This window comes from Heterodontus francisci, chromosome 4 (genome assembly GCF_036365525.1).
Source record: "Heterodontus francisci isolate sHetFra1 chromosome 4, sHetFra1.hap1, whole genome shotgun sequence".
NCBI classification, from domain to species: Eukaryota; Metazoa; Chordata; class Chondrichthyes; order Heterodontiformes; family Heterodontidae; genus Heterodontus; species Heterodontus francisci.
In genome coordinates, this window is record NC_090374.1 from 158,325,779 (window position 1) to 158,339,747 (window position 13,969).

The 13,969-nt window shown below is 42.8% G+C and overlaps 1 protein-coding gene across 2 annotated transcripts in view; it reads right to left on the reverse strand.

Moving 5' to 3' along the window:
- The window catches only part of rcl1 (RNA terminal phosphate cyclase-like 1), a 28,594-nt gene extending 17,972 nt beyond the window's left edge, over nt 1-10,622 (reverse strand). Inside the window, exons 1-4 of one of the 2 annotated variants that reach the window (XM_068030459.1) lie at nt 10,436-10,622; nt 6,813-6,884; nt 2,589-2,764; nt 339-413 (exon numbers count right to left, since the gene is read on the reverse strand). In XM_068030459.1, coding sequence (XP_067886560.1) covers nt 339-413; nt 2,589-2,764; nt 6,813-6,884; nt 10,436-10,571 — 459 coding nt within the window. In that variant the 5' untranslated portion in view covers nt 10,572-10,622. Of the gene's footprint in view, nt 1-338; nt 414-2,588; nt 2,765-6,812; nt 6,885-9,561; nt 10,057-10,435 lie in introns of those variants that run through there. The other variant, XM_068030460.1, reaches the window with a different exon arrangement.
- Between the last annotated feature and the right edge of the window lie 3,347 nt (nt 10,623-13,969).

Genomic DNA, 13,969 nt, shown 5'->3' on the forward strand with positions numbered 1-13,969 from the left:
TCCACACGATCCGTCAGCACAGCATCAAGTCCATTGGAATGAACTTCCTTTGCAGCTTTCAAGTTACACTGATACTTTGTGAAACCAGCTTTGTGAAAATGTCCCCAAAAAGGTGCCCTGCACATTTCTCCAGCTGAATACTACCCAAAATTAGTGTTCAGAATAACAATGTTTATTCACTGCTGTTCGAGTAGAAAATTAATTCCTTCAGTAAATTTTCATTTTTGGCCTAATCTTCCAACACAGACTGAAAAATGAATTACATTAAACTCTACCACCATTTTAAAAAGGGAAAAGATACGCCGTGCCTTAAAAAACTAATGTGAAGATTTCCTTACCTTCAGCTCAAGCCCTTCACCATCCACACCAAACCTTTTCATTAAGGGAAGGGCCGTCACTTTAAGAGTATCCACCTTAATGAAACACACAATAAAAATATTGAAGTTGATATTAAAGTCAGAATTCATACAGCGTGTACTGAATGACCAGATAATACATGTTTTCTGCACAGGACAAGGAAAACTATCTAAGCATATTCAAACAGCTTGCACTTTTAGCTTTGGTCACTGTGGGCAGCACAGTGGCGCAGTGGTTAGCACCGCAGCCTCACAGCTCCAGCGACCCGGGTTCAATTCTGGGTACTGCCTGTGTGGAGTTTGCAAGTTCTCTCTGTGTCTGCGTGGGTTTCCTCCGGGTGCTCCGGTTTCCTCCCACATGCCAAAAGACTTGCAGGTTGATAGGTAAATTGGCCATTAGCAATTGCCCCTGGTATAGGTAGGTGGTAGGGAAATATAGGGACAGGTGGGGATGTGGTAGGAATATGGGATTAGTGTAGCATTAGTATAAATGGGTGGTTGATGGTCGGCAAGACTCGGTGGGCCGAAGGGCCTGTTTCAGTGCTGTATCTCTAAACTAAACTTCTGAAATAAAAATAGAGTGCTAATTACTATTTTGAAAGATCAGTGGATACTCATTTTCACCATCACTGTATGAAGAACCTTTGCTACATTTCCTCACTGAAGAAATAGCCTGCATGTTTCTTTAAACAATCCAGAAAGGTTTTTGGCTGTTTATTATTTTTGAAAAGTGTAACTAACTGATGTCATAAGTAACTTTTTAAAACTACGATGAAATCAACATGGGCAGGCAAGTCTTCTGGTTACATTTTAAGGTAGGATTACTAAGTAACATTTCACCAAGGGCTTCAAGCCTTTTAACCACACATTCAGGTTCCAGCAACAGCCCCAGAGCTGCTAACTGTGGATGGTACGGCATGCATCCTGCCGATTGTGGATGAGGAGTAAGTGGGCGGCAATGGGACCCAGGCCAGGGCCTTAAGACAAAACCTGAGTGCAGTGGTTGGTTATCTTAATAAAAAGTAATCTAGCGACCTGGACTAGTGAGAGTTCAAATCACACCATGGTGATTTGAGAATCTGAATTTAGTATTCAAAATAAAACACTGGCATCATTAACAGTGGCCATAAAGTTGTCAGATTACCTTATAAATCACTGAAACAGGCCCTTCGGCCCACCGAGTCTTGCCGACCATCAACCACCCATTTATACTAATGCTACACTAATCCCATATTCCTACCACAACCCCACCTGTGAACATCAACGCAAGCTCGAGGAACAGCATCTCATCTACCGATTAGGCACACTACAGCCTGCCGGACTGAACATTGAGTTCAATAATTTCAGAGCATGACAGCCCCCCACTTTACTTTCATTTTTAGTTATTTTTTCTTCCTTTTTTTTTTTTTGCATTCCTTTTTACATTTTTTGCATTTATTTCATTTCATCTTAGTTTGTTCAGTTTGCTTACCCACTGTTTTTTTCAGGTTGTTTTTCTTCAGGTTTGCACTTGCTGATGTTCTATATTCAGTATATTCACACCTAATCTGTACTAATGCTTTGTCTTTCAAAACACCATTAACATATTGTTTGCCTTTGCTCTGTGACCTTTTGGTCAGCTATGTGGCCTGGTCCAATCTGCACCTTCTCCTTTGTTATCTCTTGCCCAACCCCCACCTCACTTGTTTATAATCTGTGACTTTTCTAATATTTGTCAGTTCCGAAGAAGGGTCACTGACCCGAAACGTTAACTCTGCTTCTCTTTCCACAGATGCTGCCAGACCTGCTGAGTGAATCCAGCATTTCTTGTTTTTGTTTCAGATTTCCAGCATCCGCAGTATTTTGCTTTTACCTTATAAATCCAACTGGTTCCAACAAGTCCTTTCTGGAAGGAAACCTTAGTCTGGCCAAATGTGGCTGCAATGCCACAGTAACATGACTGGCACTAAACTGCCCTCTGAAGCGGTCTAGCAAGCCATTCAGTTGTAGCAAACCACAACTTCAACAAGAAGGGCCACCGTCACCTTCTCAGGACAACTAGGGATGGACAATAAATGCCAACCTTACCAGCAAAAAATGGATTTAAAATATTTATATGTATCCATATTAGCCAAATCCAGCCCAAAAAATCCAAAATACCCAAGTTATGTAATCAATGGGTGAATTAGATTGGGTCGAGTTCTCAGAATTAGCACCTCAAATTTCTCTATTAAAAGTTTAACTGCATCTTACAGAAGGATCTGTTTGATCATTGGTGACACCTCTCAGGGTGGCTTTTAATGGTCTCTTCATGAAAGGAGCTAGATAGAGCAAGGCTTCCAGGTAATAGCCAATGGATCGTTGGGGATGGCAGTCATGTTCAATCCTTCCTCCGTGTAGAAGACCCGGTTGGTAATAGAGTGTAGTACCTAAAGAAACAAAGCGATCCATCAAAATGTCGATCTCAAACATGAAAAAAAATTTAAAAGTTCATTCGCTGTGAGTACCTATATGTGGTTATACCAAAATAGACAGATTTGTGTCTATCACCTACATACCGCTAAATTCCCAAACAGCCATACTATCAAGAGAAGACATTGAACAAGAGTCTGGCACTTCTCCATGAAGGGGAAATGAGAGCAAAGATATCAGGGCACAGTTTATTAGAGTTTTTGGAGAATGCAACTAGTGGGGTAGGTAAAGGGGAACAGCTTTTTTAAAACTCATTTCATGGGCTGTGGACATCCAGCATTTGTTGCCCATCCTTAATTGCCCCCAAGGTGGTGATGGTGAGCTGCATTCTTGAACCGCTGCAGTCCATCTGGTGTGGGTACGCCCACAGTGCTGTTTGGGGGGGGGGGGGGGGGAAATGGGCAATTTCAGAATTTTGATCCAGCAACAGTGAAGGGACAGCGATATACTTCCAAGTCAGGATGGTGTGAGACTTGAAGGGGAACTTGCAGGTGGTGGCATTCTATCCTTGTGGCTGCTATCCTTGACCTTTTAAGTGGAAGCGGTCGCAGGTTTGGAGGGTGCTGTCGAAGGAGGCATGGTGAGTTGCTGTAGGGCATCTTGTAGATGGTATACACTAGTGCCACTGTGGAGGGAGTGAATGTTGAAGGTGGTGGATGGGGTGTCAACTAAGTGGGCTGCTTAGTCCTGGATGGTGTCGAGCTTCTTGAGTGTTGTTGGAGCTGCACTCATCCAGGCAAGTGGAGAGTATTCCATCACACTCCCGACCTGTGCCTTGTAGATGGACAGGCTCTGGGGTATCAGGAGGTGGTTACTCACTGCAGAAATCCCAGCCTCTGCCCTCCTCCTGTAGCCACATGTGGCTGTTCCAGTTCAGTTTCTGGTCAACTAAACCCCCAGAATGTTGATAGTGGGGGAGGACGATAAATTCTATTAGAGATTGTCTTTGCCTGGAGAATTCAGAAATAAACAGGAGAATGGAGAAGGAAGATGAATTAGTGGGTGAATTCAATGTCAAATCAGGTACAGAGAAAGGGGGGGGGGGGGGGGGGAAAAAGAAAATTGGAGCGAGATTGAGAGTCAAAAGAATATTAAAATTCAAAACCTGAAGGAAGACTCGTTGAGGCTCCACACCAAAAATATTTCATGGTTGATTGGCAATGATTAACAAGTTACGTCATTAAAAGCGTACATACGCTACTAATTACTAGTGTTAAATATCTGCAGTGCGTTTGGTTCATACCTAATGTACAAGTACAGCAACTTCACGACATTCAATGCACTTCAATGGTGATGCAGCCAACTAAATGCTTTTTGCAAAGCTAATGACAGAACAGTGCAACTCAGATAGCAACTTTTGGATTTCACATTTAACCATGCATCTGCCCTCACCTGAAGTTGTGCAATTTCCATATAAACAATTGCGAGCACCATTAGCATCACTTCTATTTTGACAACAAATTCTGACCCATATACTCTATCCTTACGATTATTTAGTCAAAAGTTACGTCAGTTTAGAGAGCAGAATTGACTGCAGTACAGGCGGACGAGCTGAAAAATACAAATGAGGTGCTGCAGTGCCACTACTGGCAGACAGATGCAATTACAATGTGGCAGGTTTACACAGGCAACTGCCATCATAAACATGGAGAGCAATTTATAATGACAAAATGTTGGCACTGGAAGCGCATACAGAGATTAAGACTATTATAGATATGTATAGAATTTGTTAGGCTACATTGTTTGAATAAAATACTTTAAAGATCTGAAGGAACACAGTCTGAATAAGGTGCTCATTTTGACTCAGTGGCAACACACTTTCCTGAGTCAGAAGGCTGTGGGATCCCTTCAGCACAAAATCTAAGCCGACATTCCACTGCAGTACTGAGAGTGTGCTGTATTATTGGAAGTGCCGTCTTTTGGATGAGACATTAAACCTTGGCCTCGTCTGTCCTCTCCGAGGGGCGTAAAAGATCCCACGGCATTCTTTACGAGAAAAGCTGAGGCGTTTTCCCAAGGTCCTGGCACATTATCATCACTAGCCAACAATCACGAAAAAAAAAAAGAGATGAACTGATCATTACCACACTGCACTGGGGCCTCGCTGTGCGTAAATTCACTGCCACTTTTCCTACAACAGGGGTGACACTTCAAAAATATTTAATTGGTGATCGAGGATAACTTGTTTCCACTCCAGTTCGATGGATTCCAAGATGGCTGGTAAGTCCAATGCGTGATCTGCGGACTCTGCCACATGAGGGCAGGTGGTGTTTGAAGGGTCAGGTTGATGAGTAGTTTGGAGGTTTGTGTGCTCCCTCAGATACCTCAACTTCACCTCTGCATGTTCCTGATCAAGTCCCTCGAGATGTATGATGCCTTCCTGAATGAGCTTTCTCCATCTATGACAGTCACAAGTCAGAGGCTCCCACATGTTTGGTCTCTTCAGGGAAGTTTGAGTACATCTCTAAAGCATTTCCACGTTTATCCTGTGAGTCTTCTGCCATGACCAAGTTCTGAGTAGAACTTTGGCTTTAAAGCACTTTGGGAAGCCCTGAGGCCATGAAAGGCATGATATAAATGCAAGTCTTTAAGGGGGGGAAAAAAAGTACCATCTCTAATAGTACATGTGCTGACAAACCTTTTTGTCAAGAGGATTATCCATTCACAGAATCCTGCAGGGCATCAACATAAATTGTTCACCCACAAGAGTGCCAAATTCAAACTGCTTCAAAAACCATCACCATTGTCACAACAGACTGCAGTCTGACACTCAACCTAAACAGCGCCATGTTGTATTATGCTCTAATGCAAGGAGAAGCGAATGCACCCAAATGCAACAGGCTTAATACACTTTAGAAAGATAATATCTGATGTAAATTAAAAAACCAGCCACCTCATTGACAGATTATAAATATGATAACCATATTTCACCCCCTATGACAATAGAAAACAATAGGACATCAATTTGTTTTTATTGTAATTATTACACATTAAAAGATGCCTGAAGCGCTTTACATGACTGTGGGCAGTGAGTGGGCACCAAATGAGGAAGAAAGACAACAAGAACGAACATTTATGTACTGTCTTTGACTTCCAATATCCCAAAGCACTTCACAACCAATGAATTACTTTTGAAGTGCAGTCACTGTAGTATTATAGGCAACTGTGGTTGCTGCATTTTACACAGCAAGGTCCCACAAGCGCAAATGGCTAGTTAATCTCTTTTTGCTGGTGCTAGTTGATCTCTTTTTGCTGGTGCTAGTTGATCTCTTTTTGCTGGTGCTAGTTGATCTCTTTTTGCTGGTGCTAGTTGATCTCTTTTTGCTGGTGCTAGTTGATCTCTTTTTGCTGGTGCTAGTTGAGATAAATACTGGTGAGCACACCAGGAGAACATCCCTGATCTTCAAATAGAGACATGGGATTTCTAATGTATACAGAGTCAGTAGGTGGAGCTTCAGTTTAATGTCTTGCCCAAAAGCTTGCAATTCCTCAGTAAAGAACTGAGGTGTCAGTCACGAGTTTCTGCTCACATTCCTGGAGTGGGGTTAAACCTATGAGCTCTAGTTCAAAGAGCTCTACCGTTGAGCCAAGGTTAACAGCAGGGATGAAAGGAAAAGGGTGCAAGAGTAAGTCAAAGCTTACTAATGGCTCCTAATGAAAAAGAGTATTTGTACAAGCAATAAAATTCTATACTATTAACTGAATGCATAAGGACATTGAAATTAATCGGCTGGACAATCCACATGCACCTGTACACTGCCATTTACCCAAGATCGATACACCAGTTAAAAATAGCTGATGCACAACATTATTCCACTACTGTTTGCTGCAAAGTTATAAAGGTATTTTAGGATTTCATAATGACATATTAGAAACACTAGAGGTGTACTAAAGGTACCTGACCTAATTTCAGTGTAAAATCTCCCACATGCTGGCATGAACCCCATACTTTTCAGAGAGCAGCTCAAGCTGAAGACCAGTACTGCTCATTTACAAAGAACTCACCAGTTTCATTTATTTCAATGCGGGAGCCATTTGTTACCTTGTCCATCAACCGAATGAAGCTCGCTTCAAAATCTGCAAATAGAAGGGAAGGAAGTCATACAAAGACACACAAAAACTCAAGTTGACAATTTAATTTTCAGTCCAATTTTTAAAAAATCCTTCTCAGCCAAAGTTGTTTGTAATACACTGATGGTGCTCCTTACACAGCAGCACCAATTAGTGTTCCTGTAGCAGTGTAAGCAGGAAGCTGTGTTTGCAAGGCCTGCATCCAAAGCACACAGCACAAGACATGCATGTTTAAACTCTTGCATAAGTGTTATTTACCGGCATCTGACTGTCAGTGAAATTTTCAGCAACCGAGAGAGCACACAAGTCAGCCAACTTCTTTGATCAGTAAAAACTCAAATACAGATCACATTACTTTATTTTTTTAAAAGACAGATTTAGTGCCATTATTTCTACTGGCACCCAGCAAAGCTAGAGCACACGAGCTCTTGGACGTTCTCTACACAATACCAACCAGTGTCAGAAGCTCTATCCTGTTCATTTTCATACTGGCCCAATGTTAAAATTTCCAACACCCCAATGACAAAAGTGCAGTGTAAACCTAACAGATTCCAGTTGTAATGTTGTGACAAGTTGGGTTGCACTCAAACCAACGAACACCCAGCAAGTCAAAAAGAGTTAAAAAAACATTGCTCCAAACTCAAGTGTCATCAGGTGGTTTATTTTGGCACCAATGTGCTGTAGAAGAAATAATATTTAAGACAACAGGATTTAATGTTGTGCCAATTCCCTGTGAAATACTACTGCATAAGAAATTCCTGCATCACCATAAACAGCCTGGTAATATACAGTTCAAAATATCTCCAGATACTTTGTAAGCAATTTCAGGCATTATGCAAAGTCATCATATGTCTTTGTTAGGTTATTGGCACATTATTTCTATTGCTGTATATATTAATGAAGTGTTCAGTGCCATAGTGGTACTGTTTTCCTTTAAAGAAAGGAAACCTAGCACCTAATTTTTCAGAGTCAGGTTTCACAAACAACAATGAGATTACCAGATAATCTGTTTTAAGAGATGCTAGTTTAGGGATAGCTATTTGTCCACCGAGAAGTCTCCTGCTCCTCTTCATAGTAGTACTGCAGGGTTTTCCTTAAGATCCACCTGACAGGGGCAGGTGGATAATACACTATCCAAAAGGTGGCACCTCTGGCAGTGCAGCAACCCCTCAGTATTGTACTAGAGCATCAGCCTGGATTATGTGCTCAAGTCTCTAGAATGAGATGGAACCCATTATATTGACTCAGAGGCGAGAGGGATGCCACTGACTGGTAGCTGATGTTTATACTGACATCATTTATCAGTAACCAGAGGAGACAGATTTAACATAATTGGCAAAAGAACCAGAGCAGGAGAGCTTTTTCTTTTGACACAGTAAGATGTTATGATCCAGAATGTACTCCTAAAAGGGTGATGGAAACAGATTCAATACTAAGATTTAAAAGGGAACTGGATAAACAAAGGAAAAACAATGTTGGGTTTTGGGGAAGAACAAGAATGTGGGACAAACTGGACAGCTCCTTCAAAGAGCTAGCACAGGCACGATGGGCTGAATGACCTCCACTGAAATGGCAACAGTTAGCTGTCAAAGGACAAGAGGAAAGCTATCACGGTTCTGGGAGGGACTAACATGAGATCTCACTCTTTTCCCCCTGCCCCCCCTCACCCTACCCCCAGGTTCCACATTCAATGGATCATCTTCCACCACCACCAGCATGATGCCATCACCAAACACATCTTCCCCTCTTCTCAGCATTCTAAAGGGATCATTCCCTCCACGACACCTTGGTCCACTCCTCAATCACCCCCAACACCCACCTCCCGTTCCCATAGCACCTTTCCATGTAAGTGCAGGAGATACAACACCTGCTCTTTTAACTCCTCCCTTCCGACTATCCAGAGCCCCAAACACTACTTCCAGATGAAACAGCTTCTAGTTCTTTCAATTTAGCATACTGTATTTGCTGGTCACAATGCAGTCTCCTCCCGACTGGGGAGACCAATCATAGGCTGGGTGAACACTCTGCAGATCACCTATGTTCAGTTCGCAAGCGTGAACCTGAGCTTCCAGTTGCCTGTCATTTTAATGCTTCACTCCATTCACATTCTGCCTCAGCCTCCTGCACTGTTCTAATGAATCTCAACATAAGCTCGAGGAATGGCATTTCATCCTTCAATTCAGCACTTCATAAACTTCCGAACTCAATACTGAGTTCAATAATTTCAGATCATAACCACTGCTCCCATTTTTTTCAGACAGCAGCTGTTGATTCTGCTATCCCCATTTACACCTCCTCCATAACCCATCTGGTTTCTTTACTTGTCCCATTGCTATGTCCTTTTGCCTTGCACCATATAGAAAAAAACCTTGCATTTGTACAGCGCTTTCATTCTGCCCTGCTTTCCTTACCTTTGTACTTCAAGTACTGAAGGACGTCACCCTGAAATGTTAATTGTTTCTCCTACTACAGATGCTGCCAGACCCGTTGAGTATTTCCAGCATTTCCGGTTTTATATATAAGATGTCCAGCCTCCGCAGTATTTGGCTTTTTTTAAAATTAATGTGAATATTAGACTTCGCAACACCAACAAAAATTCCCATTTGTTCAGTATTTCCTCCCTCCCCGCCATACAAAAAAAAAGATTTCAGGAGACCAGCATTGACAAACTGATGCACCTTACCAAGCAAGCATCAATCTCAGCATTGGGAACACCAAAATTAATCCAGGTCAGGGCTACCGCTAGCCTTAAATTGTGTGTCGGTTGGGGGAGGCTTTCGAGGAACTGAAGTTTTTAATTGCATTCAGGTAACTCCCTCCTTTCAGTGTCCTCAAGCCCCACCATATGTTGCGGCGGTTTGCATAACTCGTGTCAGAAAGCTGCCCGAGACTCGTTTAATAATATATGTTGCAATCTCCTACAACTGCAACGTACCAGGAGGCCAGCCTAGATCAAAAGCTAAAATTGAACAAAAAAAAAACACACGCATCCCTCCAGCTCCACAGCAAAAACAAGACTCCTCCCCAGTCTATTTGCAAGATGGCCAAGAATGAAATAAAAACACAAGAATGGGAGATCTGCCAAAAACATAGCGACACCAGCCTGCCAGTATGCGTTTTCCTAACCTACTTCGGGCAAAAAAAAAACCTTGCCCAGTGTTTAAACAGAAATAGGGGATGGGGGGGGGGGGGAATTAGTTAACTCAGATAAAAAAATCCAAATGTCTTTAACCTCATTCCACCCGCCATCCCCCTTCTCAGCCCCAACTAAAGATCACGAGGTATCAGGAGATGGGTTGCAAATGGAAAGTCATGAGTTAATCCGCCAGCACACCATAAGATGTATTTATAAGTAAATGTTTCAATAATGCACGCCCTGTAACATAATGCAAAAGAAAAGGAGTTAATTGCAAAGAGATGCAGTTCGGCGGCGTGTCTGTCACTGCATTCGACAGACGGGGCTGTAATTTAAACAATCTAACAGCAGAAACTTTCAATACGAAGTGCGTGTTGCTGCGGCGACGGCAGTGCGGTCCTCGGCCTGGGCGCGCACTCACCCCGCAGGCCCGGGTTCAGCTCCTGGCTCCTTATCCCGGTGATCCGCACGGCCCGGCCGCTCAGCGCCGCCAGCGACAGCCTCATCCGCAGATACCCAGCACCCTCGCAGCGCATTGCCCGACCACTCCCCGCCATCTTCCTGGCCCAACACACGCCGTGCAACCAGCAGCAAACTCCGCCCCCTCAGTCCCGGGTCACAGGTCATCCCCGCCCCCTCAGCCCCGGGTCACAGGTCATCCCCGCCCCTCCTCACGCAGAAGCCCCTCCTCACGCAGAAAGCCCCGCCCCTCAGCCCCGGGTCAGAGGTCAGCTGCCTGCCCACACCAGTTACCCTGCACACTCACACCGCTTAACAGAGACTCCCCCACACCCTCTGCACAGTGGCACACCCTGCACCCTCAAATCCTGCAACAACAACTTACAATTATATAGCACTTTTAACATAGTAAAATGCCCCAAGGCCTATTTATATCAATGACTTGAATGAAGGGACCGAATGTATGGTAGCTAAATTTGCTGATGACACAAAGATAGGTGGGAAAGTAAAGTTGTGAAGAGGACAAAGAGTCTGCAAAGGGATATAGATAGGTTAAATGAGTGGACCAAAATTTGCCAAATGGAGTATAATGTAGGAAAATGTGAACTTGTCCACTTTGGTATCAAGAATAGTAAAGCAACATATTTAAATGGAGAGAGATTGCAGAACTCTGAGGTACAGACGGATCTTGGGTGTCCTGGTACATAAATCACAAAAGGTTGATATGCAAATGTAGTAAGTGCTTAGAAAGACAAATGGGTTTTTATTTTTTTATTTAGAGATACAGCACTGAAACAGGCCCTTCAGCCCACCAAGTCTGTGCCAACCATCAACCACCCATTTATACTAATCCTACATTAATCCCATATTCCTACCACATCCCCACCTTCCCTCAATTCCCCATTCACCTACCTATACTAGGGGCAATTTATAATCGCCAATTTACCTATCAACCTGCAAGTCTTTGGCTGTGGGAAGAAACCGGAGCAGTACTCTAGCTCTGATCTAACTATTGTTCTATACAGTTTTAGCTCTTGTATTCTATAACTCATCTAATAAAGGAAAGTATCCTGCACGCCTTCATAATCACCTTATGTCTCTGCCCTGCTATCTTCAGGAAGCTGTGGGCATACACTTCAAGGTTCCTCTGTTCTACACTTCTCAATATCCTACCATTTGTTGTGTATTCCCTTGCCTTGTTTGCTCTCCCTAAATGCATCAACTCACACTTCTGCAGGTTAAATTCCATTTGCCACTTTTCAGCCCACCTGACCAGTCCATTGATATCTTTCTGCAATCCACGGCTTTCTTCCCAACTGTGAACCACATGGCTTTTTATCATCTGCAGACTGCTTTCTCATGCTCCCCCCCCCCCCCCCCCCCCACCATATTTAAGCCCAACTCAATTATATACCACAAAAAACAAGAGATCTAGTACTGAGTCCTGCAAAACCCAACTGGCAACTGCTTTCCAGTCACAAAAATACCTGTCGACCCTTACCCTTTTATTCCTGCCACTGAGCCAATTTTAGATCCAAAATGCCACTTTCCCTTGGATCTCATAGATTTTTATTTTTCTGACCAGTCTGCCAAGTGGAGACTTGTCAAATTCCTTACTAAAATCCTTGTAAATTACATTAAACGTGACACCCTCAGTGATCTTTCTTGTTACTTCCTCAAAAAATTCAATCAAGTTAGACAGACATGACCTTCCCTTAACAAATCTATGCTGGTTCTCTTGAGTTAAACCATGTCTTTCTAAAGGACAATTAAAATTGTCCCTTCAGAATTTTTTCCAATAATTTTACCACCACAAATGTTCGGCTGACTGGCCAGTAATTACTCAGGCTATCCCTTACTCTCTTTTCAAACAATGATACACCATTAGCAGTTGACCAGTCCTCCAGCATCAGGCCAGTAGCCAGAGAATATTGGAAAATGGTGGTAAGAGCCTCTGCTATTTCCCCCCTTTCTTCTCAAAACAGCTTGGGATACACTTCACCTGGGCCTGGTGGTTTATCTACTTTCAAAGGTACTAAACCCCTTAATACTTCCCCTCTTATGTTTATCCCATCCAATATTTCAGACTCCTCCTTAACTACAATGTCTGCATCATCCCTCTCTTTTGTGAAGACAGATGCGAAATATTCATTAAGAACCATGCCCACATCATCCGCCTTCACACCCAAGTTACCTTTTTGGTCTCTAATACTCTTTCCTTAGTTATCCTCTTGCTCCTTGTATCTATTAATATCTTTGGGTTTTCCTTGATTTTACTTGCAAATATTTTTTCATGCCCTCTCTTTGCTTTTTTAATTTCACCCCTGCAATTTCTATATTCCTCAAGGCTTTCTGCAGCATTAAGTTCTCAGCATCTGACATAAGCTTACCTTTTATGCCTTATCCTACTCTGTTTGCTGCTTGACATCCAGGGGGCTCTCGATTTGAGAGTCCCATCCTTTTCTTTCTGGGAACATATTTATTTTGAACTCTCACTATCTCCTCCTTGAATGCCTCCCACTACTCTGACACCAATTTACCTTAAAGTAACTGTTTCCCATTCACTTTTGCTAAGCCACATGTCAGCTTCATAAAATTTGCCTTTCTCCAATTGAGAACTTTTACTCCTGATCTATCTTTGTCCTTTTCCATAACAATGCTAAATCTAACTGAATTATGATCACTACCACTAAAATGGTCTCCCAATGACATCTCTTCCAACTGCCCAACTTTATTCCCTAAAACTGCATCCAGAACTGCCTCCTCTCTTGTTGGGCTTGCTATGTACTGGCTAAAAAAGTTTTCCTGAACGCATGTTAAGAATTTTGCACCCTCTATACCTTTTACACTGATTCTATCCCTGTTAATAGTAGGGCAGTTGAAATCTCCTACTATTACTGCCTGCTTGTTTTTGCACTTCTCAGAAATTTGCCTACATTTATGCTCTGTTATCTTCCCCCTGACTGTTTGGAGGTCTGTAGTACTGTAGTCCCTGCAGTGTGATGGCCCCTCTTTTGTTCTTCAGTTCAACCCATATGGCCTCATTTGATTAATATAAAAGCAAAATACTGGAGATGCTGGAAATCTGAAATAAAAATAAAAAGGGCTGGAAATACTCAACAGGTCTGGCAGCATCTGTGGAGAGAGAAGCAGAGTTAACGTTTCAGGTCAGTGACCTTTCATCAGAACTGGCAAAGGTTATAAATATAATAGGTTCTAAGCAAATAAAAGAGGGGTAGGGCAAAATAGAACAAAAGGGAAGTGTTGATAGGACAGAGCGGCACAGTGGTGCAGTGGTTAGCACCGCAGCCTCACAGCTCCAGCGACCCGGGTTCAATTCTGGGCACTGCCTGTGTGGAGTTTGCAAGTTCTCCCTGTGTCTGCGTGGGTTTCCTCCGGGTGCTCCGGTTTCCTCCCACATGCCAAAGACTTGCAGGTTGATAGGTTAATTGGCCATTATAAATTGCCCCTAGTATAGGTAGGTGGTAGGGAAATA